The sequence below is a fragment of the Miniopterus schreibersii genome (assembly GCF_964146895.1).
Source record: "Miniopterus schreibersii genome assembly, chromosome: 4".
Lineage (NCBI taxonomy): Eukaryota > Metazoa > Chordata > Mammalia > Chiroptera > Miniopteridae > Miniopterus > Miniopterus schreibersii.
The window spans coordinates 5,997,660-6,024,718 of NC_138105.1; the positions used below are offsets into that span (position 1 = coordinate 5,997,660).

A 27,059-nucleotide genomic window follows, 5' to 3' on the forward strand; every position below is an offset into this window, starting at 1 on the left:
GCTCCCCTGGCCCTGTCTATTCGTGGGGTGTTTGTAAAGGAGGGACAGAGCAGCTTGGTCTCAGTTCCTGAGTGAATCTGACCTGAGTGAGCAGGTAGAGGGCGACACTGGCCTGTAATGTAGTGGGTGCTGCGTGCCCTCTCCCCACGCCCCACGAACACACCTGTAAGGAGTTTGGCGCAGGCAGCTCTTGCCTTTCCCAAGTGCCTAGGTGGCCGGTAGAGGTGGGGACAGGGGTCAGCCGAGAACTGTCCCTCCAGCTGAGTCACGCTGTTTAGTGAATGCTGTGATTTAGAGTGAATATGTGGACCAAGGGCATGACCGTGGTCACACAAACCCACTAACCCACTATTCACAGGCTGGTGTCTATGGTAACACAGCTCTGATGCTTTGAGACCAGGAAACAGGAGTTAAATTGTGGGTCTTCCACTGAGTAGCTGTGACCTGGACACTCTCTAAACCTCCTTCTTGCTTATGAAGTGATGATATTATAATAACTTTCCTTCCTCGCAGTGTCCTTGTGAGTGTGGGGCTCCCTACACGCCCTGCCTGGCCCCCAGCAAACACGCAGGAATGTTTCCTATAATCATTAAGCCTCATGCACAAGATGAAATTCTTTCTAGGCACAACCTCCTTTTAACATTTTTTTAAAATTAGTTTTTAAATTATAGCTGACAAACTAGATATTATATTAGTGTCAGGTGCACACCATAGTGATTAGACATTTATATATAGTACATAGATTTCTTTTTTAAATATGTTTTACTGATTTTAGAGAGAGGAGGGGAGAGGGAGAGAGGGAGATAGAAACATCAATGATGAGAGAGAGTCATCGATCGACTGCCCCCTGCACGCCCTCTACTGGGGATCAAGCCCGAAACCCGGGCATGTGCCCTGGGATTGGAACCTGTGGCCTCTCGGTGCCTGGGACAACGCTCAGCCACTGAGCCACACCACATATGGGGAAAAATATTGTCCTGCTTTCTTCTGTGACCTCGTGTTATTTCATTTTTGTTGTTTAATAGTAAATAATGTTTCTTCTGAGATGCTGACATAATGCACAGTTTTGTTTCACTTTGAAGTGCTGTGGCCAGAAACCTGAAGGTGGAAAATCTTCCCGAAATTTAGGATTTGCCAAAAACTGTGAAACAATGTCACAGGGTAGGCATTTGCCGATGAGTCACAGCTCAGTCACTGCTGCCCCGCAGGTGTGCCTGGCCCCGCCCTGGGCCCTGCCCCAGAGGGTGAGCAGGACAGAGGCACTGGCCACACCCGGGCTCCTTCCCAAGAGCTGGCCGGACCCCACCTGCACAGCCTCGGTCAGCCTCTGTCAGCCTCTCACCCCTGAGCACCTCTGGGACTGAATATAGAGGCAGGGTGGCATTTGGGGGAAGTGTGTGGTGACTTAGTCCTGGGGGTTCAGTCTTCCCTGGCTCCTGATTGGAGACTCCTGGAGAAAACACTCTCAGTTCTCTCTCTGCGTCACCAAGAGCCCCCACCTAGTCCGTCATCCAGGGAGGGAGAGCGCTGGGTGAAGGGCCATCACACCTGGTGTCACCTCTGCGGCTGTCGCCTCTGTAGGCTGGTGACGTCCCTTCACACGTGACCAGCTCCTCTGTAGCTGGGTAGTGTGCATGGGAATTACAGTTATGCAAGGGCCTCAGATCCCCGCAGAGGCCTGTCCCCACCGTGGGGTCCCCTGAGGGCGAGCCAGGGAGGCAGGGGTTGCCGCCAGGCCTCGGACCTGCTCCCTGTGGGACAGTTTGTGGGGAAAATCGGCGAGTTCTCCCCAGATCAGACGTGGAGAGAGCCGTGGGGAAGCTAAGGACTGAAACCAGCCTCCATCCAGATGAGCCGCCTTCCCCAGAGCTTAGTCGGGTGGCATGTCAGGGTTTAAATGGAACCCTGTTTTCCCGCAGTCACTGGGATCCCAGTATTTGCGTGGCCCAGGCCGCACCCTGAGTGCTGCCCTGTCCCCTGAGTCCTCGGAGCCTTCTGCCCCGAGACGGGCTGCCTGGTGACCATGCCCAGGCTCATCTGGAAGCCACGGCTCTGGTTTCCTTTGTTTCCGGTTCTACTTGGCTTGACGTTAGGCTCAGTATAAAGCCTCTGGCAGCCTGATGCTAAGATGAGCAGTAAGTGTATTTGGGGGTAAATTCATCTCCCAATGTGACAGTTATTTTCATTTCCGTGGCTCTTGTACACTCTGATACAGCAGAGCGTGGGGCCCGCGGACGCTGAGGTCCTCCAGCAACTCCCCAGAAACCCTGAGAAGAGTCTGCCCATAGAGTCCCTGCTCCGCAGTGTAACTCAGCACCGAGACACGTCGCAGCAGAGGCCTCTCGGACATGCAGTGTGTCTGGCGTGTTTTTACCTTGTCAGCGACTCACAGCAGGTCTCTCTCTTTCTCACAGTCTGACAGCAATGCCAGCTTCCTGCGCGCAGCCAGAGCCGGCAACCTGGACAAAGTCGTGGAGTACCTGAAGGGGGGCATAGACATCAACACCTGCAACCAGGTAGGAGGGGCGGGGTCTGCAGGCTGCCGACGCCGAGGCTGCTTTGGGTCTTCGCCGAGTTCACTGTCAGTGACCCGGGCTATGGAAGTCCGTGTTCTCCCCGTGCCGACTTCTGAAGCCCCCAACATTTGTGTCCAGGGCTGGTGTTGCTGGGAAAGTCGATCAGACTAGCGAGCGGATGTCAGCCCGTCTGTGACGCGACCGGGCCGCTGGGGCTGGAGTGCCAGCCCGGAGCCACTCTGCGCCTCATTTAACGTCACGCCCCTCTGCTGTGGGGCGTTTGCTCGTGGCAACTGATTGCTGCAGCTGGAGATAGAGAAATAAGAGTATAAAATAAAAAAATGTCCCTTTCGCCCAGAATTTGTTTTAGGGTGAGAAGAGTTGACAACCTGGGCTGAAATGAGGTGTTTGAAAGTTTTACCCATCACCCATTCGATGAGGGCTTTAGGCAGAAATGTCCACTTTGGACATTACTTGGCTGCAGGGATGGTGAGAGTTTTGCGCTATTTTAGACTGAGATTTTTATGCCATAAACTTAGTGTCAGCTGCGCTCCAGTTCTCCAGAGAGCGCGCTAAGTGTTGGTGGAACACGCGCACTCGTGTGCATGTCTCTCGTGTCATGTGGCTCGTGTGTGTGCGTGCATGTGCGTGTGTCTGTGCACGTGGGCACGCTTGACAGAGCAGACTGGGAAGTGACGGTCCCGGCTAATTCTCAGTGAACAGGAGGGGCTCTTCCTTGACATGAGCCACGGCACGCACAGGCCCCGTCACTGGTCCCGTGTTTTGCTCTGATGGGGTCGGCGGGGGGCCCTAGGGAGCTGGCAGAGGCAACGTGTCGACACAGCCTCAGTTGCTGCTTTTGTTGGGAATTGTCCCTTGTCTCTGACCCAGGAGACTTGTGTCTCTACCACTCCTGTGAAACCAGCCGCTTTGCTCTTTACCTCGTAGGAGAGACAGAACCCGCGATCTTACGTAGTTCTTGACACTGACCTGGAAAAGGCCAAATTCCTTTGTCCCAAAATGTAAGATCTTCATATTCTGTGTCTGCATTTCTTATCCATCTGACTTTCCACTGTGATTCTTACACATTTTCACTGTTCTTTTGAACAAATAATTTGAGCTTTAGGTACTAATTAGTTACTTTAATAGGCAGAGAATATCCAAATTCCCACATGGATGTATGAACTACTTCCAGAAATGCCCATGAGACTGAATGTGAAGTACTTTATAATTTTAACAGGTTACCTTAGGTTTTTTTTTAAAGTATATTAAATACATTCCCTAAATTTGAATATTAATTCATTAACTTTCTAAATTTGCTAGAGAATAGGCAATGAAACTATTAGTTCCTTTAGGTAAAAATTATCATAAATATGCCAAAAAGAACCCAGGGAAAAGAAAGTTAACCTCAGTCAAACCAAGTCCACATCACCCTAAAGTATAACAAATATATTTAATTGTGTGAAAGATCTTAGGGTGCTTTTAGAAAAATGATTTCTCAGCAGTAAATACTCAATTTGCTTTGTGGCAACAACTTCTTGAGTCCTCAGAAAGCTTTCTGCAGCCTAACGTATTTTCCTTGTAGAGGCCACTGCCCGCGGCCTGTTGCAGGAAGGGACGCTTGTTCTCGTGAGAAGGCAGTGTGACATCACCAAACCACACGCAGCGCAGCGCCGGGGGCTTGGGTTCCAGCCCGTGCTCGCCGCCCTCGGGTTACCTCAGCTCGGAACGCGGCGTGCGAGCCCCCACACCGGGCAGTACAGCACATACAATTGTACATCACCGGGTTGCAGTGTAAATTAAATCACGAAACATGAAGGGCTTTCTGTGGATACACGTGTTCTCATTGAGTTACTATATGTAATTCACCAAGAACCAAAAGAATTAAAATTGACCTCCACACAAAATACGAGCTTGCTCTCCTCAGCTGCCTGACTTCAGTGGGTGTGAAGTGAAAGTTGCTGCCTGGCGCTGGTTCTCTGTTGCTGCTGTGCAGGAGTGTGTGCTAAGGAAGGGTCAGGGAAATGGTGACTAGGCTTTGGCTGAGGGCTTTGCCTGTGACGTTTTAGCAGAGACCAATGCGGGGCAGTCGTCATTCCCCCGGGTTAGAGGCAGACACAGCCCATGAGCGGCTAAGTGATCTCCCCAGGGTCACTGCTTCCGTCTGTCTCCCACGTACAAGTCTTCCCTCCTGCAGGACATCTCCCTGAGATGCTTGGACCTGCCCTTCAGTGTGCAGAGGTGGCCTCCTTTATCTTCAAGCTCAAATCTCATTTTTAATCTCCCATTGCTAATATAAAATGAATTTATTCATCCTTAGATTAGCGTGCTAGGTAGTTAAAGGAACTTTTAAGTCCAAGAGCACCACCACCAGGACTGCTTCTAGAACTCAAATAAATTACAGAACAGAAAATGATTTCCCAAAGCCCTGGAGGGCAGGAGAGGCCACTCTTCAGCGAAAGGGCGGCTATTTTTAACTGCGTGCAAGCTCAGAGCTAACTTGGCAGGTGGGGAAGCAGAATCGGCCTCTGTTTTGCTTGTAAGCCTCAATTTCTGGGGAGCGCGGTGACACGGAATGTGGGGCCAGCCTTTCCTGCGCCCTGCGGTATTTCTCAGTGGCAGGCGGCCTGGCCTGCACCAGCTCTCCCAGAACACCGGCGCTGGCACCCAAGATTCCTCAAACTGAAATTTGGATGAAAAACTTTTTCTTTATAAAATTGTCTCATAACTAGGAGAATTTTGAAATTCAATCCAAAAATACCATTTTGTTTCTAATCAAAGGATATGGGGAAACTCATAAATTTGGCACAAGAAGATATTGTTTAATAAAGAAACCCCTTCAAGTTCTCATTTTTCTTTTCAAATGATTACAAATCTGTTAAATTTTCTTTTCTCTAAAAGATTAAAGTATTAAATTATTTATCATATTGTCTCATATGTTCAGAAAAGAGAATCAATTTTAGCACTTGCACTTATTTAATAATTGTTTGTAATTTAATAATGTCCTAAGCGAGGTTAACATCCAGCCATTAAAAATAGGCTCTATAACCTTTTCATTAAAAATTTGTCACAAGTCAAGGAAAGCCTCACAAGGCTCGGACGCTTTCAGCCTCATGCGCACGGGGGGAGCTGGCCTTTGCTGGAGCTGGCCGATCCGGAAGGGAAGGGCTCAGGGACGCCGCGCGGGAAGTGGGTGGGTGCCGTGCTGGGAACTGGCGTGGGGAGGCCCCTCAGCTGCTTGTTTTTCTCCGTGGAGTATGAGTCAAGGTCATCAGCTGAGAGCAAGGATGGCGAGGGTGCTGGAGGCGGGAGGGGAAGTGAGAGTCGTGTGCAGGGGGAAAGTGGTGCAGCTGGTGGAGCCGGCCGCGGGCGACGTTGGCCCCGAGCACGGCCAGCTGGCAGCGTGTTCTGCTGGGGCCCCACGTGGGCATGGGTCTGCTGGAGTTAGCAGCGTGTCATCAGGGCTCTGGTTTAGCTAAGCCAGAGAAAGGCTAGCACCCCAGGGTGCCTGCAAGTTCATGCGGGGAACGTCTGCCGAGGGAGGGGAGAAATGGGCCCTGGGAGAGGCGAGCAGGTGCCACGAGTGGGCTGAAGGACTGCTGAGTTGGACCAGTAGGTTGGCAAGAGACTAGATAGTGGTCCAAGGGTTGCATGCTGGAAACTAAGGTCCTGGAGGGAGGTTATGTTACTGGAAATGACTGGGTCTCGAGTCCAACCATTGAAGTGAGTGGATGAGGCAGGAAAAGAGATGGATCATGTGCAGGGAAGCAGGAACCTGACCGTCTGGAGATTTGAGAAAATCACCTTCTGTATGTCGGAGGAAGGGACAGCAGACCAGAACCTAGTATCTTCATGGGACAGGGTTTCCTCCGGCTGCTGGCCCCTGGAGGTTATGAAATGTCGAAATGAAGACTCTCCTTTTCCCATCCTCACTCCTCTTATTTGCATCACAACAGTGAATATATGATTGTCGGTTGTTTAATAATAAATATTCTGGGGCTCTTTGGGGACAGAAACTATGTCCTGTGTGCTTTGCCTCCGCCTTAGGACCCAGCACCTGGCGCTGAATACCTGGGGGTACCAGCAAGTCCTTGAGCTGATAAGCTTGTATGGGTTATGGATTTGTGCTAAGATGCAGAAGAGTTTAATGGGTTTTGATGCATTTAACCTTCATGAATGTTCTGCTGTATCTTCCTAAATCTGTCCCTCAACTTGTCCAGATGGACCACCCCACTTCTTTTCTGTACGTGCCAGGAATATAACTAACGCTTGAATGGCTCTATAAAAAGTTTTATTTGCTATCTGTTCTACCTGGGGCTTTATGCGCTAGTTCTATATGATCATAGAAAAGCAGTTGATGGGCAAAAGATCTCATAAAATCAGCAAGAGAAATGATGAATGAGCTTATTGTCAAGTCTGATTATAAACAAAATGTTACAATATCGCTTAATAAAAATTTAATAGAAGCTCTAAAAAGATAACTCTGCCCTTTAAGGATGATTCATGTGCACATAGTTGTTTCAGAGTAGCACTGAGACCTTATTTTTTAACTACTTGCTATATTTTAATTCCAAAAGGTGTGGAATCAAAGGGTGCCTGGCCTAGGACCCACAGTCCACCAACCTAGTCCTTACCTTGCTCATATTAGAGCTCATGAATCCTTGCTGATTATTTCAAAGACTCAAGTTCATATTATTTTATTATATTAGCTTCCGCAGGCCAAATATCAAGGACCCGTCCCTGGCGGCCGGCTTTGGTTGACTCCCAGGTTGGTGAGGAACCAGGAGCATGTTTGGCAAAGAAGAAAAACAAATAGTACTTTATTTTTGAGTCAAATGTAAAAGCCTAATCTTTTCCATAAGAAAATCATTCAGTATAAGCTGTGCAATGACTGCAAACAGGAAATTTGCCGCATAGCAATTTGTGCCTGTGCCCGGCACTCCTTGTCTGTGACAAGATGCGGAGATGCCACCTCTAGTGATGTCTTCCATGAGTTTTTCAATGCTGTGGTGAGTAACTGAGTTTTTAGGAATTAGATAGATGGGAACCAGATATTAAAGTACTGTCAGAGGTTATAAAATAAATTTAAATTAAAAAAAAGAATAGAGGACAAGTTAATGACAGGGCTCGGTCTTTTAGGTGCAATATCATCCCTGCAAGGGTGTGTCGCCTTAGAAATTGTCTATAGCTTTTAAATCACTTTTTATGAAAAGGACATTTCTCTCCCATTTGTTAAAAAGAATTATTTAAAGCTGTATTCTAGAAATTGGACCAGATTGTATTTCTGGTTGGCATAATAATTGATACGGAGTTGCTCTTTTTTTTTCTCAGCATGGAAGTATTTAGATATTTCTTAGTTAAAAAAGAAGTTTGTTTACATGATGTTGCCCAATCCACATTCCTAATGAATATTTACCCTTTTGCCTCTCTGAATCAAGAACACTGGGAATTGTTCTATGTGAACCTAACAGCTTCAAGCTGATGCACAAAGAGAGAGAGCCGTGGGAGACCAGAGTCTGTCGTCTCCGGCCGTGTGCGTGCTCAGGGTCGGGCTCTCCCCTCCCCATGTCCCCTCTAAGGCCTTGTCTCTTCCTCTGCAGAATGGACTCAACGCCCTCCACCTGGCTGCCAAGGAGGGCCACGTGGGGCTGGTGCAGGAGCTGCTGGGCCGAGGGTCGGCCGTGGACTCCGCCACCAAGGTAGGCGCCGCTGCTCGGGGACACGGCGCCATCGAAGGCTCCTTTCCCGGCTGCACGTTCGGGGGTTTGCTGGGGCACCGGGATTCTTAATGCGGAGAACTAACGGTGCAGAGCGGGGATGAGTTCTTTAGAGAAGTGCTGGACTGGACGCTGAATTCCGTGCCCCTAGCTTCCAATATTCCCGCTTCTTCCTTTGACTCATAGAGACTAGGTTAATATAATTCTCTGCAGACAGTAGCACCTATTTTCTTAAGGTTAATTTTTAAAAAAATAAATTGATGTAGTAAATGTCTCGATGAAAATGAACAATTTTCATGCTTTAATTAAATTGTTATATTTCTAATGTATGCATTTAACTTGGTAAGAGAATATACAGAATCCTTTATACTCTGATGGAGAAGAGATTTGGGATCATGGATTGAATTATTATGATAGAATTAGATTTTGCCACCATAATGTGCTTGTGAAGAAATTGGACTCATTTTTAGAGAAAAGTACCAGGGGCTGGGGTACCAGAACCTGCTGCCTGGGACTCTGCTTTTGCTCCAATCTATTTGAACGTTGCCATTGGGAGTCATTTCAGAAACAACAGATATTTTCAAAAACAGCATCAGGGGTGACCAGTCTTTGTCTTTAGAAGGTGAAATTTTAATTTGGAAGAAAATAGTAGCCAATGAGCATCAAGCCTGCCGCCCCCAGCTGGAGTGTGATCATCACGGCTGTGGGAGGTGCAGAAAGAGGTTAGGGGTAGGGTACAGTAGGGATAGGGGTGGGGTTCGGGGTAGGGTGGGGCAGGGGAAGGGTGGGGACGGGCACTCAGGTCCCCCCTGGTGTGCTGCTCTAATCAGAGACGTTCAGGGCGGCTGCTGGAGTCATCAGGGGCAGGGCCAGTGAGCTTGGACTTCAGGCCTCACGCGTGAGTGCGGAGTGCAGCCTGCCCTTCTCCCAGCACCGTATGCAGCAATTCGAGTGGAAAGGTGAAAAGCAAGCAAAGGATTCTCCGGCAATTCCAAAGAAGTTAAAATATAAGTTCACTGTAAGCAGTCAATTTCTGACTCTGGACATAAAGATAATAAGCGCTTTTATTAACATTTCTCTTGACCACATCAAATAAATGTTAAACATTTAAAGAATATCCTTTTGAATGTCTATAAAATTATTTACTTCCCCTGAGATCCCCGTGTTAATGGAATATATTCATTAAACCCACCAGTCTTTGGTTGCTTAAGTGTTTACTAGTTTTCTTTTTTTTCTTTCCTTAATTGATATTTTAAGACATAGGTTCCTTCTTAATCCTAGATTTAAATGTAGAATTGAATTTTAGACCCAGAAAAAATCTCACAGGAAGCCCTTCATTTAAAGAGGAGGCAGCTGAGCCCTCACAAAAGAGTGTGAGGACCAGTCGGAGGTCGGTGAGCAGGTTCTCCGCAGGCCCCCGAGCCGCAGACAGGGAGAGGGCTCCGGAGGCTCCAAGCCTTGCGGGTGGAAACTGGCTTCTTCCCAAGCTCGGCTACTGTCTTGATAGAATGACAGGTTCTAACGACTTGAAATCATCGGCAACATTGAAAATGTCTGTAGTATTTTGATTTCTACAAAATTTGGAAACTGGTAACATTTTCTATTTTGTTTCTTCAAAACAGAAGGGAAACACGGCTCTTCACATCGCCTCTCTGGCTGGACAAGCAGAGGTGGTCAAAGTCCTGGTCAAGGAAGGAGCCAACATCAACGCACAGTCCCAGGTGCCGTATCCGTCCTGCTCTCTGATGTCACGGGCCTGGTGGGGCTGACTGAAGGCTGTCGGGCAGGAAAACTTACTGTAAATACGTCAGCTCTCTGTTTCGGCCAAATTATTCTATTAACCCATGCTATGCCATTTCTTTCTTTTTATATTTTTTATGTATCATGATCTCCCTTTTAACATAACTGAAAATTTGACAGGTGCACAGCCTGTCCTCATTGTCTTTAAGTGCATTAAAAAGAAGATTAAGCATTTTTTCCCCAGAATGACAGCGACATCTGTGAAATGTGAATTATTCACGTAAGTTCTGTGTTGCTCTGTAATAGTATTTTCTCTGCTTCATTGTTTAAAATCTCCAAAGATTAACACTCCATTGGTGAATCTGTGGAAGGCAGGGAATCACACTACTTTGGTTTCATCACCAAAATGTGGGCTTCGGGAATCTCCCAAGGGAAACAGGAACGTGGGAGAACCACAGCCTGGTGAGGCACATGGTGAACACAGGACAGGAAGTGCGTGTTCTCAAAAGGAAATTAAGAAAAGTTTTAAAGGACTAACCAAATACATCATATGATAAACCTTAATCTTATATATATGTATTTTCTGGTGGAAAGGGGGAGAAAATGTTGGCTCTGCCCACAGCTTTCCTCGTGGAACCTATTGTGGGTTGATGTAGAAATTGAGGTGCACAGTTTCATAATCAAATCCATCCTCTGTGTTTTTAAAGGGTCTTCGCCCTCTGATAACACAGGCATATCATGGGGCTGTTGGCAAAGCCAACCAGTTCCCCTCATCCATTGGGGTTAGCTCCCCGGCTCGCTGGCGAAGGCCTTGCACAGGGGTGGTCACCTGTGTTGTTCAGCTGTCCTGTGGCTGTGGCTGTCAGGTGTAACCGGCACAAGTTCTGGACCACAAATAGTAAAGGGCAAAGATTAGAATCAGCCGTTTCCTTTGACGTTGGCTGTAGGGAGGAATCTGTTGAAATTACGAGGCCAGACATTGCCTGTTTTTACCTTTGTAATATCAAAGTACTTTAAATAACCCCGTTCCCCCTACCACCCAATTTTTAGTTCAATACATGTCAGTGGTTTAACATTTATTACTGTCACATTCTAAAGTCTTTATTAAATGAAAATTTTTAAATTGCTGCCACCTGTAAAGAACTCCTGTGTATTTTGTAAAGTATGACAGCACTTTGGGCTTAGAGACACAGGACTCTAAAAGTCTGCTCCAAAGTAAGGACCACTAGTGTTTTTTTATAGCAAGAAAGCATCTTGCCTTTGAGCAGAGGTTCTCAAACTTGAGCACCGGGACACCCGCCGGGCTGGTGACACATGTTCCTGGGCCCCGCCTGAGTTTCTGCCTCAGCGCTGGCTGGCTGGGACCTGAGCGTTTTCCTTTCTCCTGGGCTCTCAGGTGATGCTGATGCTGCTGGTCCAGGGGCCACTCTGAGGGCCACTGCTTTGGAGTATGTGAGGGAAAACTGGGCGCAAGAACGCTGCGTAAGACTCACTAGATGTGGACTCAGCTGCGTGCGGGCCCGGAGTTTGTGTGCTTAAGAAGAGTGGGAAAGAGTGAGAGCGACAGCCTGGGTCGGTCCCATGGCCCACAGGCTCGTTTTGACGGGAAGCCCCTGTGATGTTAGTGTTGTTAATATCCACACAAAAAGCTTGGTTATTCTTCTCAAAATGAGTAGCTGAACATAGTGATTCCATATATTGTCATTAAGAGATAAAAATAATCTTTATTTATACTGTTAGCTCAATTGAAGATTTATATTACAGGGAATCCTGACAAATTGTTTGAAGGGAATCCTTCAAATAGTTTTATATTGTGATAAAGTTTTAGAGTGAGAAAAATTAATAATTAAAATTTAGGATGTTTTTCTGAGTGCCTGAGTCACTTGATGTGGCCCGACATTATTTGCTGTATGGAAAGTACACTCTGTTGTCCTGGATTCCTTGCCCCTGTTTTATGCTCACACTCTGTTATTTTAATCTTGAAAATTTTATTCTAAAAAAAGTCTTTTCTATTTCTAATACAAACATGAGTAGGCATATTTTATTAATTTTCAGGTTTTCAGACCATGACCATGAATGCTTATTACAAGATTACATGACATTTGATTATATTCTCAGAATTTTAGGGGTGCATACACCCACTATATGCAGTGATAAACGCCTGTGCAGGTGAGGCTTCCTGTAGGCTCTTCTTCATTTGAACTGGGCTGTGAAGAGGAGGAAGGCAGTTGCCCAGAGGCCCCCCGCACGGCCTGCTTCCATATGGTCTCAGAGCTGTCCTTGGCTCTCGACACAAAACTCACAGTGGAACATTCCGTTCTGTCTGTCTCTCTCTCGCTCTCTCTCACACACACACACTCGTGCACAGTGCATAAAATGGGATTCATGTTCACAGATTCCAAAGAAAGGTTTTGTTTTCAGATTTCCCCCTCTAAATGTATACACGTGGCATTTTCTCAATAGGGGTCTTGGTTTTTTCAATTGGGAAAATTACTGCTGAAATTCAGATTCTCTGAAGTTAAGGTGAAGACATGTACTGGCATTTGACCAGCGGTGAGAAAGGATCAGGACACTTGTGTTGTCTTTTGACTCTGAAAATCAGTTTGTTGGGTGAGCACAATTTTGCGGGAGCACCGGTGTACCTCAGCATTCCTGCTCAAGTAAAGGACGTCTTCGTCTGCCGTTCTCCCTTCTCTGATTAGCTTGGAGAACTGATGAGAACTGACATCTTTAAAATATGAGACAGCATGGAATTATTACCTGCTGTACCAGTAGAATTCCAACAGTAAAATCACTAGTCTGCTAAATGCACACATACATCTGGGAAGCAGGACAATGTTTTCATTTGCAATAAAATAAAGCAGTTTTTCAATTTTGAATTATAATTAATACCCCAACTTTGTCTTTGTGCTTGTATCTGGGGACAGGTGATAGGGAAAAGCTGAGCACTAGTTGCCATTTTGTCCTAAAAATTGAAGGAATTAAGGCTGAACGTCATAAAATCTAGATCTTTGGTTTATCACTTTTTTAAATCACTTCACAAGCCCAATCAAGTCTAAAATGACTGCATTTTATTTAATTTTATTTAAAAGATATATATTTTTATTTATTCGAGAGAGAGGAAGGGAGTGGGAGAGAGAGAGAAACATTAATGATGAGAGAGTCATTGATCAGCTGTCTCCTGCACGCCCCATGCTGGGCATCGAGCCCACAACCCAGGCATGTGCCCTGACCCAGAATCGAACCTCGATCTCCTGGATCCTAGGTCAGTGCTCAGCTGCTGAGCCATGCCAGGCAAATTACTGCATTTTAAAGGAATGGAGTTTTCAGTAAGGCCAGCCTGTGGAGAAGAGTTCAGATAGCTTGAAACTCCTACAGAGGCCCTTCCTTCCGCCCCTCTGAGCCGGGTCAAGGCCAGGTTGCTCGGCTGGGAACAGAGCAGCACCTGGTGGTCTACCTCCGACCTCACGCCTCACAGCCAGGGTCACCTTCCACAGCCAGACTTAGGGGACACCCTCCAGGAGACCTCACAACAGTGGTTCTTCCAGGCAAAGGTCACAAACAAAACACAGGGTGGAAACAGGACATTATGTCCAACTTGATAGAAAACTATTGGAAGTAACCCCTGCCCCATCCCAGTAGATGCTTGGGTGCCAGGGTTCGCTCTGATATTTGCCACAGGTACAGTGATGGGAGCAGGGGCATCTGAGAAGTGATGGTTCAGCTGCTCTTTCTTTTTTATTGTTTTTACATTTTTAAAATTTTCAGCCACAGTCTACATCCACTACTGTCCACACCAGCTTCAGCTGGGCAGCGAAGCCGCCGGAAAACCATGCACCCCACAGAGTGGTCTCTTTTTTAACTCATAGACAATTTTTAAAATTTATTTTTTTCCAGCTTTTTTGAGACAAAAAATTATAAGATAGTTAACATAATGATTGGATGCACATGTACATTCTGCAAGGACCTCCCAGTCGGGTTAACTAGCACCCATCCCCTCACGCCCTCTCCTCTGGCGAGAGCATTTAGTCCTGCTCTCCTAGACAGCGCCCACGGCACGCCCGCTGTTAGCCCTGCAGCCCGTGTGAGACGCCAGATCCCAGGCCTTCTGCGTCTTACAGCTGAGAGTTGCGCCTTTTTACCAGCCTCTGCCCACCCACCCCCAGGACCAGAACCTAGCCTGCTCCTCGTTTCTGGGAGTTCAGGTCGTTTATTTTAGGTTCCTCCTACGCGCAGGGTCAGGCAGTACTTGTCCGCCTTGTCTAGTTTGTGCTGTTAGCATCCCGCCCTCCAGAGGCCTGCTGTCTAGACCTGTCTGCGCCTGGATTTACTTACCTGCGCAACAGGAATCATTCTCGTCCATGAAACTTAGTGGTTGTGAGACTGAAGGAGAGTGTTAACTGCCTGAGGCCAAGCGGCCGGGTGTGGCCAGCCGCTCGGAGGGCGAGACCAGACGTCTCCAACCGTGCAGGTCACAGCACAGGGCGGAGCAAGGCCGACTTCACACCCTGAGGTATTTACATCTAAAGAGTCTGCCCCTGCACTTCCATGATTCTGTAAATACTCACTTGCCACAACCAAAAAAGCAAGCTAAGGTTCTGTTAAATGGCCTGGACAGCGCCTTAAGAACACAAACTAGGATTGATGCCTCAGTGGCCAGAACCGTTAATATCTCAGCATTTGAAGGCATAACCGTCCATTTCAGCACCATGACCGTGGTTGTTGGGGGCAGGTGTCCTCCAGGAGACTCACCTGACAGGTCAGCCTCGTTGTTTGTTTCTGGGTATATTTTCAAGCCAACACATCCAGGCAGGGCAATCAGAATATATTTTTATTTAAAATCTGATTTTTTTTGTTAATCCTCAATCGAGGATATTTTTTCCATCCATTTTTTAGAGGGGGGGGGAGAGAGCGAAACATTGATGTGAGAGAAGACACATTAATTGGTTGCCTCCCACATGCGCCCCAACAAGGGCCAGGGATTGAGCCTGCAACCCTTTGGTGTGGTGCTCGGGCTGACGTTCCAGCCACTGAGCCACACTGGCCGGGGCTAACATCTGATTTTTAATGGGAGGGTAAGGAGAGGGTAGGCCATTCTTATGTCCTGTTATGGGTGAGCTTTGAGGAATAACATCTCCCCTCAAAATTATTCAGGTCAAATGGTAGCTTTTCTATTTTGAGGTCAGGAACTCTACTCACCGAGATTTTTTAAAGCAGATGAAAACCTTTTGAAGGAGAGCGTTGCTGTGAGTGCCTCTAGGTTGGAGTGAGGCAGCCTCTGTCTCAGTAGGGTTGTCCCACAGTTTTCGGGAGGAAGTGGCTCCACCTGGCCACTTAGATGCTAATCAGAGTTTATTTCCCTGGATGACACTTCTTCCAGCTCCTCCAAGGAAGAGCCTCCGGCACATTCACAGTCTTGTCTTCTCTGTCCCTTGTGTGAACTCAAGATTTACATGGCAGTCAGCAAGTTTTCTTTTTTCAAAAATATGACAACTCTCATTGTCTATCACACTTTCTTTGTTTCTGTGGCTGCCAGAAGCCAGTGTCCTCTTTCGGCACCGAGCTCCTCTGGGTTCTGCTTGTCCCCACTAGCTGTCTGCACTGTGCCTGTCGGCCCTGTGGCCCCACCCTGACTGTAGGTGCATGTTTTAGCTGCCTGTATATACAGATCCCTTGCGAATGGGAATATATTTCAAGGGATAGAGTACAAATACATACTCCGAAGCACACGAGCCTGGGTGTGTGACTTACGGTCTCTCCAGGAGCTACACGGACAGTGCCCGTTCTTTGGGGCTATACCTTTGGCGTGCGAACTGGACAGTGTTAAGTAGCTGTTCCACACTGAGTATCTCATGTGGGGCTCATTTCAAGGCCCTGCTCCCTCCCTTGTCCCAGCACCACCCGCGCTGACTCCCCGGCAGCTTCTGACAGAGCTCAGCTGAGGCTCGGCAGTGCAGGGTCACACTTGGTGGGGGGACTTCCACGCTGAAGCTTTCATTGCCCTGGAACTTCGCCGTTGCTCAGACGTTGCTGAGCCTTTACATTCCCGGCCTTGTTCTAGTTCCCGTTGGGTAATATGGACTCTGATATGAAACGGGACCTTGCTTAGATCCCAGGCTGTTACTGTCAGACAGGAGGTGAGAGCAGCACTGGCCAGCTGACTGTGCCCACTGGGACGCCTGGCAGCAGATGTCTGGGAATAAAAGAAAAGGAAACTTTTACTTGGGAAAATTAAAAATGTTTGAAACCAGTGGGGTGTGTTTTGTTTTTAGGCTCTCGACTGTGCTTCATGCAAAGTGCCCCCCATTCACTAAATGGCAGAAGTGGCTGGCACTGCGGAGGAAGCGAGTGCTTCTTACATTGAATATTCAGGCTCTCGGCGCGCATGTCTCGGCTTTAAAGGGTGCCACGTGGTACCTCTGTGTTCACCACACAGCCCCGGCCGTGCGGCGTGGCTGTCAGTCGGGCCTTAGGGAATGTGGCTCTAGATGAGGTGGTCCAGGTGAGCCATTCGAGTTGGGTGTGTTTTGAAAGGCTTGGACCAGCATTTTATTTTCTCAGAGACAGTTGGATAGCAATAAGAAACCAATCTGGTAGTCATTGACTAAAAATATGTTTTGGTATAATGTGGGAGAAGTAAAAGTTACAGCTTATTTTGACTATTTTAACCTGGAGAGTCAAAATTCTTTGATCCTTACTGTAGTTACTCAACCTCAAAATAAAACAGTGAAGAATTAAATTATTACTATGGCTTAATTCAAAACAGATATTTCAGGTTTATGAGTTTTACTGCACTGCACCCACAGTGATTGTTGTTGACTTAATTTTCTTAATATCATGGACCTGTCCGCAGCAGCCAACATTTGCTCTGGGAGGTAACACATTTCCCCTCACTTCTAAGCTACTGGGTCATTTATGAAGTTGCCCCAAATCCACATTTTTAAAGCACTTGCTATATATGCCTAACAAACAGTATTATATGCTAAAGATCTGAACCTAGTAATATATGTTGTTCAGCAATTTGAAAATCTAGAAAAATTTATTTAAAGAAAACGTATCAGGGAATTAATTTCCATTCAATTTCAATATTAAAATATTCTTAACCTTATGTTAAAGTTTTATCTCTGACATTGAGACATTTCCACTGCTTCTGTGGAGAGTAATCAGGGCATGGCATCTGCAAACTTAATTTTAGTTTTATTTTAAAAATTTTTATTACTTATATACTATAAAGGCATTTATATAGATTATGATGAAATTTTATGTGATAACTTTTATCAGGGATAGGTGAACTTGCCATTTCTATTAACTTAAATAAAAGTTAGCATTATATGTGCAAAATAACAGTGGAAGGAACCCTTCCACTTCATACCTTATTTGTATTTGCCTTTCACACAGAAAAAACTATTTTAAATCCTCACCACTTAGGAGAACAAATATATTCTCTGAAAATGATCCACCTGCTTTATTGTGGTTTAATCTCATTTTATTTTAAAATATATTTTTATTGACTTCAGAGAGGAAAGGAGAGGGGGAGAGGGAGAGAGAGAGAGAAACATCAATGATGAGAGAGTCATTGGTCAGCTGCCTCCTGCACGCCCCTGCTGGGGATGGAGCCCGCAGCCCGGGCATGTGCCCTGACCGGGAATCGAACCTCGATCTCCTGGGTCATATAGGTGGATGCTCAACCGCTGAGCCACGCCTGCCGGGCTTAACCTCATTCTTAAAAATCTATTTCATGTTTTTTCTGCAGATTACTGTCTCAGGATTACTGAATAATATATTTCTAAAACAATAATAATACATTCTGCTTTTAATACTTTTGTTTCTGTGAGTCACTGGGTGATATATCATGTTTCCTGGAAAATGCTTTATTTCAAACTGATTGTGATAGTGTACGGTGTATTTCAGCGGGACGGCTATTCAGTTAGGACGCCTCCATTGCAAACAAGAGAAACCTGCCTCCTACTTGGATAAATAAAAAGGGACTTCTTGGTGTCCCTGGATGCAACTTTCGAACAAGTGAGGCCAGCTCCGGTTGTTCAGGAAGATCAGTGCAGGCTGATGAACAGGCCGCACTGGAGTAACGTGGAATATGGAAAATAGGCCACGTGTTTTCTCGTGATTTGTCCACGAGGAGCTGACAGCAGGGATTATGGTAGACGAGGTGGGACTATAGTATTTTCAGTGGCGTTTCCGATGGCCGGCACCAGCAGACATGACAAAATACTGTCACATTTGCTGCTAAAGCTCATGGCAGACTAGCGTAGCAGGAAGGGGGTGCAGATCCCCGCTCCACGTTTTAAGTGGCCTCTTAATCCTTGAGTCGTATAGACACATCACTGGTTCACTGGGCTGTTAGGGTTAAATCACAAATAGCGAGGGTGTAGCCTTCTCTCTCCTCGCCACTGCCACCCTCAGTGTCTTACCCACTGGGAATAAAAACTGGAGGAATTCTCATGTCCAAGACAACCGGGGACGTTGGCCATCCAGCCGGCCATGCGGCCCCATTGCTGTCACTGGTCAGAGCCCCTGCTCACCTCTGGTGGAAACCGAGGCTCGTGGTCTGACTCCTGGATCAGAGCCTGGTGTCCTTGAGGCAGTGAAAGGAGCACTGAGCTTGGAGTCCTTCGGGGTTCAGGCCTCGATCGCACCTCATGTGCATGTGCCGGAGGGTGAATGCCGACAGTCTTACCTGTTCAGGGTCCCAGATGGCGGAGTTGTGAATGAAACAAGAGGACCTGGTAAACACTCCGTAAAGTTCCGCCTCCTAGAAACATTTAGAACATTAATTGTTTTAATGCCAAGCGATGGCATAGCTGTAATTCTTTGAAGGGGACCTTTGGAGAGGAGAAGGCGGTTAAAATAATTTGTAAAGTCATAACTGAGTATGGAATTGTCAAATTCACATCCTCTGAGAGAGCCTGTGTGGCATTTTAATTAATAAAATGCCTTCTTAACTGCCAAGCCAAGTGCACAATTGTACCTTGTGTTCCTTTGCCCTAAGACACCCGCAGCCCCCAGAATAGTCTTTATTTTTGTGACTATAATTAGCACCCGTTGGGCTTTTACATCCTTTGCAGCTGTGCATTTATGATGTATTTAGGGAAGTAATTTGAATCATCCTGACTTTAAAGCTGGGTGGTAATTTGGGGAGCTTCTCAGAGGCCAGTTCGGCGAGGACCATGGCACCTGGGACGGGGGAAGCGACCCTTCCCCGCCATGCCGACCGCTGTGCCAGGCCTGCGAGGGATTCTGCTCGGGAAAACCCGACTCTCGGCACTGACCTTCCTGGAACACCAGCCTTTCTCAGAAGGGAAACTCTCCTTTGGCGAAGCTCAAACCCAGAGCTATCAGCATGCATTCCCGTTTTTTCCTGTCGGAACTGGTTGTGTAATTTGTAGGTGAATTTTGCAGGAGGTGCTGAGAGTATATGCAATACTCTTAGTACACTGGCAAATGGCAGGTGGAAACGGTGTTGTAGAGATTCACAGCTGTGATTTCAAACTCTCGTAGACTTGGGTTGCTTCACCTAAGCAAACACTTCATTCATTCCTCCTCAGTCTGTTTCCATTGCAAAGGCCACCAAGAAGGGTAACTGGTGACATAAGACCCTCCACTCTCCCAGAGGGCCCCACCTGGCCCCTGGTGGGTCGGGGCCAGGGAGGACTGTGCGGAACAGTTACAACTCAGCATCCAACAGCCCCTGTGTCTAATACTTCATCTGTAGAGTTTCTAGGTTACATGGTGTTTGAAGAGAGTTATAGGACTAGGAGGAAATCTGAAAGGATCAGCCTAGGACATGAGTTCCTTTCCTGAAGAGAAAGGCATAGGCAAGTGCCGAGGAGTTTGCCTGGCCAGGGAGGCCACGGCCAGGCCAGGGGTGACCTTGCTGGACGTTGCATCAGCCAGCCGTTGCTGCAGAACAAGTGATCTCAAAACGCGTGGTTTAAAGCAGCAGTGAGCGTTATTATTGTCACAGGTCCTGTGCAGCAGGCCTCACTCAGCAGGGCTCGCAGAGCAAGGGTGGCTTCGAGTCACTCCTGTGGGTAGTGAAGGTGCTGCCCGGGCTGAGCGCCACCGGGCTTTCCTGGGCTGAAGGGTCCACGCCCAGGTGTTCCTCACACAGGTGGCACGCTGGTGCTGGTGGGTGGTGGAAGTCCTGTCGACCTGGCTCTGTTCTGAGCTGAGAGCGCCAGGCGGGGGGGCCTAAGCCTGGCCCCCGCCCCCTCAGTGCAGGGACCGGAGGGCCAGGCTGGCCCGCGGTTGAGGCGAGGGAATTGGGCTCCTCCCTTTGAAGGGAAGAGTGTCAAAGAATTTGAAGACGTGTTTAAAAATCACTACAGGCGTACAAGGAACTGGATCCTAGTCTGCTCTTTACTCACACAACCACCTCACAGGAGCAGGTACTTACTGAACGCCTACTATGTGGAGGGTGCTGCGCGAGGCCTCTCGGAGAGGGTCGCCCTGTCGTGGCCGGGGGAAGAGGACAGACGGGCAGCCTGCCCGGCGTCTGCACCTGCGGCGCCCGCTCGCCGGCTCTGCCTCAGGCTCCACTGGCTGCTGCGCGTGTGTCCCCTCAGTCTCCGGTGAAAATTCCTCAGCCGTGGAGGGATGTTGCCTTTTAGCTGCGGCGTTTTCATCTAGGAAATGAGGCAGCTTCGTCTCATCACTGAAACACACTTACAAGTAAGAGCAGGCAAAGTGACCGTGCGTGTGCACGGAGAACTGAATTTGCGCCCCACTGAACGTCTCCGTGGCGTTTCCACTCCCAGCCCAGCTTGACCTGTGGCTGGGGGTCACCCAGGGCACGTGTTCCGCGGGGCTCGCGCCCTGCGCACAAAGCGCCGTTTCCTATGTTGTCTGTCTGGCCAAGAGATCTCTGAATTATTTTTAAAACATTTTTAGATCTGAAAGAAATTTTTCAAGATGCTTTCTCACATTGGCTCCGACGCGTGTTCAGTAATAACCAAACCGTGCACATTCAAGATAACGGTGGTCTGTTTAAATAGCTTACGGATTGATGAATACAGAAATGAGTATGTAAAGACTATTTTATATGTTTACCACGTGGAGAATTCTGTGTATCACAGGATATGTCGGTAGTAAGATACTTAGTATCTTTGGTTTAACAAGTGTTGGGAGGTGAGGAAGGTGCGTCTCAGGCACTGAGAGGAAGACGGGAGGCGGGGAGGCGTCTCCCAGGTGCCTGCTCCCGGCGCTGCAGCAATCGCGGTGGCCGTTGGTGCCCCTGCGCTCGTCCGGCTCTGTAGCAGCACGTTTACTGCCCACCGTGAGGGTGCGGTGCGCGCTCACCATCCCGTTCACCCACAGGCCTCTCTCCCCTCGCCTGGAATTCTTCCCTGGTGTAGGCGTCACGAATGACAGACGTCTTTTTTATCGTTTGTCCCCAGAATGGCTTCACTCCTTTGTACATGGCTGCCCAAGAGAACCACATCGATGTTGTAAAATACCTGCTGGAAAATGGTGCTAATCAGAGCACTGCGACCGAGGTGAGCTGGTCAGCCCTTCCCGTCCAGTTCTTTGATCGCAGGGTCCGCAGTCTTTCTGTCGCCGCACAGGCCGTCTTTGCCTGTCCGAGCTGTGCGGGCGGGTGGGCGGCCGCCGCGACCGGGAGCGGTGACCTTGACGGCGGGACCTGCGCCCGCGGTGCGGGGAGCTTGTGGCCGGATTTGGGATTCGTGACGCTCCATTCTCGTGAAATCACGCCTCCGCCCGTCAGCTGCGCTTTCCTCCTCGTGCCCCCTTTGGGCCGCACGGTTCTGCACTCAGGCCACGGCGTTTCATCCTACAGCGCTGTGTGCTTCCTCTTCCATCCTGTTCAGAGCTGTGCTTATCCAAGGTCCCCTGCTTTTTTTTTTTTTTTTTTTTTAAATTTTTTTGGATATATCTTTATTGATTTCAGAGAGAGGAAAGGAGAGGGAGAGAGAGAGATGGAAACATCAATGATGAGAGTCCTTGATCGAGCCCGCAGCCCGGGCATGTGCCCTGACCGGGAATCGAACCCGGATCGCCTGGATCCCAGGCCGACGCTCAGCCGCTGAGCCACGCCGGCCGGGCTGAGGTCCCCTCCTTCCTGTGGTAGTGCACACATGGTAGGATGCGCTCGAGGAAGATGGTTTCCACAGGTGTCTACAGCAGCGGTTTTCCACCGTGTGCCCGAGGGGTTTTAACACATGTGATGCCTGACCTCCTTTCTCTTAGACGGTCAAATAAAAAAAAACGACAGCAGCCAGCACGATAGCCGCCCAGTGTGAGTGAATCAAAATCATGTGGGTTTTTTTGGTCAGATCGGCAAAAAAGTATATTTTTTGGTGTGCCGCAGAATTTCAGTCATTGGTTTACATGCCATGAGACGGAAGAGGTTGAAAATCACTGCCTTCAGTTAGGATGGGAAAAGGTCGTTCATGCACGTGGACACCAAAGGAAAGCTGGGGTAGCTGTACTTGTATCAGACAAAATAGACTTGAACACAAAGACTGCGATGAAGGCAGAGGCAGGCGTTACATAGCGAGGTACGTCCGTTGGCAAGTGTTCGGCACCCCGCGTAGGAGCACCGGGCTCTGGGGAGCAGGCATTAGCGCCCGACAGAGGGAGGCCTTGGCAGCGTTCGCCGCCGGCTGGGAATGCTCGCACCCCTGATGGCGGTGAGGCGACCGGTCCCCCTGCAGCGCAGGCCTGGTTCTAATCTAGTCTCATCTTCTGAGAAGATTCAGGCCTTTTGCTCTGCTTGTCAATCTAATAAGTATTTATTTTTTGTTTTATTTTTTTCAATATATCTTTGTTGCTCACAGCATTGTAGCTGCCCACTTCCCCCCCATGGGCCCCTCTCCCCGCTCCCCCCAGGCCTTCGCCGCACTGTTCTTGTCCATGGGTTATGCTCGCATGCATAGTAATCACTGCTTTACTCCCACGGTTCCAAAGCTCAAGGAGATCTTTCCACCTCCCCAGGATGGCTTCACACCCCTGGCGGTGGCGCTGCAGCAAGGACACGACCAGGCCGTGGCGATCCTCCTAGAAAATGACACCAAGGGCAGGGTGAGGCTGCCTGCCCTGCACATCGCGGCCAGGAAGGACGACACCAAGTCGGCCGCCCTCCTGCTGCAGAGCGACCACAATGCGGACGTGCAGTCCAAGGTAGAGGCCCACGCGCGCGTGGACGGGGCTCCGGCTAGTCCCGGGAAGGAGGGAAGCAGGCCCGCGGTGACGCAGAGCCACTCAGCACGTGGGGAGGGATAAATACTTTCAGGGGTATTTCAGACGCAAGGGGACTGTCCATCTGGTACAGTAACAGAAAAAGATAATGTTTTTTAAAAGATGAGGTTTAGCTTTTTGGAAATGTGCTATTTATTCCATTTCTGGTAAGAAGGAAGGAAGGGAAGGAAGGGAGGGAGGGAGGAAGGAAGGAAGGAAGGGAAGGAAGGGAAGAAAGGAGAAAGAAAGAGAGAAAGAGAGAAAAGAAAGAAAGAAAGAGAAAGCGTTAGACGAGCCCGCGCCGTAGCGTTGTGGCGCTTCGCTGTCGGCACCCGGCGTGGGGACCGCGAGGCCGGCGCCGCGGGGACTGTGCTGACCTGCGGCGTGCTAACATCTGCCCTCTCTCCCCCACCCCCACCGCTTCAGATGATGGTGAACAGGACGACTGAGGTACAGTATGCTTTGCGCCGGCACTTGCCTTGCTTTCGTTTATTTCCTTTTTGCTGACTAATTTATACCAATGGCTGGGACTTCAGTTATTAGGAAATTAATTTGGGAACTTTTCCCATACTTAAGGGAAGTGGACGACTCAGGAACTGGAAGGTCACGTTGGTCAGTGAAACGGTCTCCACAGCTTATTCAAGCGGAGCGTGGACAGAAGGCTTCCTCAGGACGCATCCTAGCGAGTGCGCCCCACCTGCGTCTTGCGATGAGAGACGTGCCCCCTCTTCATGAGGGTCCTCGGTAGAGTTTAGAAAGCGAAAGCTAAGGCGGTTCCTCGGCCCCGGCTTCATTCTCTCGTCTAATTGCGGGTCCCCTTGTAATGGGTTTTTACCAGGCGTGGAATTTACGGTTGTGTAGAAGCAGTGATGGCGTTGACCGTATCCTGAGCAGAGCGTGCATCTTACAGTACTTGTCATGAGAGCATCTGTTTTCCACAGTCCACATTAAGTCACATCAATCGATACGAACGTTAGGTCAGAAGCCTGTCAGTTCAGTGCGCGTGTAGTGGCCTCTCCTTGACTGTGACCCCTTGTCAGAGAGGCCCTGACAAGCACTGTGGAAAGTATGTGACAAACATTAACCTGCACTCAACGGCCGGTGACTGTTTCTATAGGTTGCTTGTCACTGAGACTGACCTCTCACGAGCACTGGGTGGTGGGCCCAGCATTCACACTTAGCATTTACTGAGAGTAGTACATTTCTAAGTCTAATACCTTGCTTTTTAACAAATTTACCCACTGAGATGTAAATATGCTTGGATTATTCATATCATTTCCCCTGTTCCACCTCTGTGCGTGAAACTTAGGTCAGAGATTTAAAAAACAAAACCAGAAGCAGGCCACCTGCTCGGTGAAGGTGCTCAAGGCTGGAGCCATCCAGATCGATATCTCAATTACTGGTTTTAATACCTTTAACTTCTTAGGTGAATTTTGGTGATTGTTTAAGATACTTTTTTAAAAACAATATTGGCTCTAAACATTGTGCTAAATGCAGCAGTTTGGGTAGATTCATACTGAGGTAGAAATATTTTTTGAGGACCACTGAGTAACAAAGCGGGAACCCTTCCATGGAGGATCGTCGGAGGGGCGCGAGTCCCCAGCTCCCGCTGCTCAGGGACGCTTCCCCCAGGCAGTCACAGGCCAGGCACCACCCCAGCAGGCAGTGAGGCTGCCTGGCACAATACGTTGGCTTAATTTTGCAAATAAGAAAAATAATATTATTTTATTTGAGTAATTTGAGATAGGTTTACCAGCAATCACTACGTTTTTCTGTGATTACGATGTAACTTGAATAATAGATGCACTTTCAGGATATGTCTGGGTGACAGGAAATATGAATATAAAAATGGAAAACATACGGTCAATTATTTCTTAAATTATAAAAATTTGGCATTTTATACAATCACAGGCAGGTTGTAGACTGATTTTTCCCCCTCTAGTTTGACATGAACGCTTGGTGTCAAGTAGACACAAAATAAAAGTACCCTGCCCCAAAGGCCTGGATAGTTATTCTTGCTATTTTGTGTCTTGCTTCTTTCCAGTCAGAAATTGTGTGCAGCTCATTTGCTGCCAGCACAGGAGTTTCTGCCTCCTGAGGGATCTGAGTGCCTATTTAGGCCGTTTAAAAAGCAGAGCCGCCAAAGCCTGTATGTCAAGTGAACAGAGAAGTAATGGGTGTGACTCAGCTAGTATTTCCTAAAAAACAATGCCCTACACATCAGAGTTCATTTCAGATAAAGGAGAGCAACGCTAAAGAGCCAGCCCCCCGGGGCCCAGGGGCACTTGTTTCTGTGCCTTTCATCAAGTCACGGATCATGGGAGCCACAGGGCGCGGGTGTCAGGCTCCCTGCGCTTCAGTGGCAGAGTCACTGCCCCTGCTGTGAAAACGCCAAACCCTCTGTCTGCTTTTCATCAGAAAGCAAAGTGCAAGTAAATACACTTTTTTTCCATTTAAGAGCTTAAGGCTCATTTTCCAAACATTCTGAGTAACAGTTTATAATGCCCATATAATTGATTTAACTTGCTTATTTTATTTTATATCAACCTTATTTTATTGATAAAATTTGGTTTAAGTAACACTCAGAATCAGGTTCAACTGAATTTTTTACTTTATATTCACGTGGATGCCCAGTGGGGGTTTCACGGCGGGGTCCTCGCCGTATCTCAGCACGTCCGAGACACAGCGCCTCCCTCTGCTGCTCCTTGTTTTTAAAAACTGTTAATTTTTAGTTTTTCTCTGGAGAAACCAATTTTAATTCATGATTATGTTATTCTCATGGCTGAAAACTTAGGTTGTTTAATCATATTATTTTTCTCTAAAGCTAAAAAGGAACTCAAGACACCTAGTTTTGTATAAATAGCAAATCTCCTAAGTAGGTAAATTGTTAAGGTAATTAGAAACAACACCGAGAGATGTAGGAGACTGAGTGACCTGTCCATGGACTGAGTCATCTGCCACCGCCTGGCACTGAAGCCTCAGTCTTGCGGAAGCGTTTGCTGTCTGGGCTGTGCTGCGGGCACGTCGGGCGGGCAGTTGCCACGTGATTTTCCTCGCAGCCCTGTGGCCGCAGCACGTGGAGGGGACGCTGTTCTGACTGTGCTTCTCTTTGCTCCCCAGAGCGGCTTCACCCCGCTGCACATCGCCGCCCACTACGGGAACGTCAACGTGGCCACCCTGCTGCTCAACCGGGGCGCCGCTGTGGACTTCACGGCCAGGGTACGCGCGCGACTCGCTTCCCCCTGGGTAGCCCCAAGTACGAGACGACAGCTGTTTCCCTTGTCTTTCGTGGGTCTGTGCCAGGGATACTAGATTTTTCATTCCTTTCCTTAAATCCCAGGAAGTCATCACAACCCAGCACGTGAAAATAAGAATGTGTAAATTCACACACGCACGGTCGCTTGCGACGGTCCAGGGGGATGTTAATCCTGGCATCAGCGCGAGCAATCAGATTTAAATCGTGAACAAGCAGCCTTAAGTCAACAAATAATTAAACTGTTAAACCGTCAGGTGTAAAATGCGCGAGTGCATTTATCAGTGTCTGCATCATGATCTCAGGGCACACAGCTTGGCGGAATTATTTTTAATGAATTGAGAATTTGCTCATGAAAAGAGCCTCACTGACACGCATAAAAAGGCACAAGTTGCGCTGTGATTTTAATGTATGCTCTCATGGGAAAGATTCCCTTACTCAGCATAACAGGGAAGGGCGTCGGGTGGCTCACAGGCGCGGAGGTGGGAGAGCTCGATGCCGCGCACACCTACCGTCGGCGCGAGAAGCATGGCCGAGGGGACCGGAGCCGTAAGACAAGAGGCGGGCCGTCCCCGCATCGCGGTGCTGGGGTGAGCCAGCCGCAGCGGCTGGCTGGGA

At 48.2% G+C, this 27,059-nt stretch overlaps 1 protein-coding gene across 26 annotated transcripts in view; it reads left to right on the forward strand.

Annotated features, from left to right (window-relative positions):
- Window positions 1–27,059, forward strand: part of ANK2 (ankyrin 2) — a 328,593-nt gene that overhangs the window by 200,296 nt on the left and 101,238 nt on the right. For 13 of the 26 annotated variants that reach the window (XM_081134240.1, XM_081134250.1, XM_081134261.1 and 10 more), the window contains 7 exons: window positions 2,415–2,516; window positions 8,117–8,215; window positions 9,856–9,954; window positions 21,388–21,486; window positions 22,946–23,131; window positions 23,615–23,638; window positions 26,309–26,407. The exons of 1 other annotated variant lie outside the window; for it this stretch is intronic. In XM_081134240.1, the coding sequence (XP_080990366.1) occupies window positions 2,415–2,516; window positions 8,117–8,215; window positions 9,856–9,954; window positions 21,388–21,486; window positions 22,946–23,131; window positions 23,615–23,638; window positions 26,309–26,407 (708 nt within the window). The remainder of the gene's footprint in view (window positions 1–2,414; window positions 2,517–8,116; window positions 8,216–9,855; window positions 9,955–21,387; window positions 21,487–22,945; window positions 23,132–23,614; window positions 23,639–26,308; window positions 26,408–27,059) is intronic. 12 more of the 26 variants (XM_081134246.1, XM_081134245.1, XM_081134251.1 and 9 more) reach the window with 1 other exon arrangement.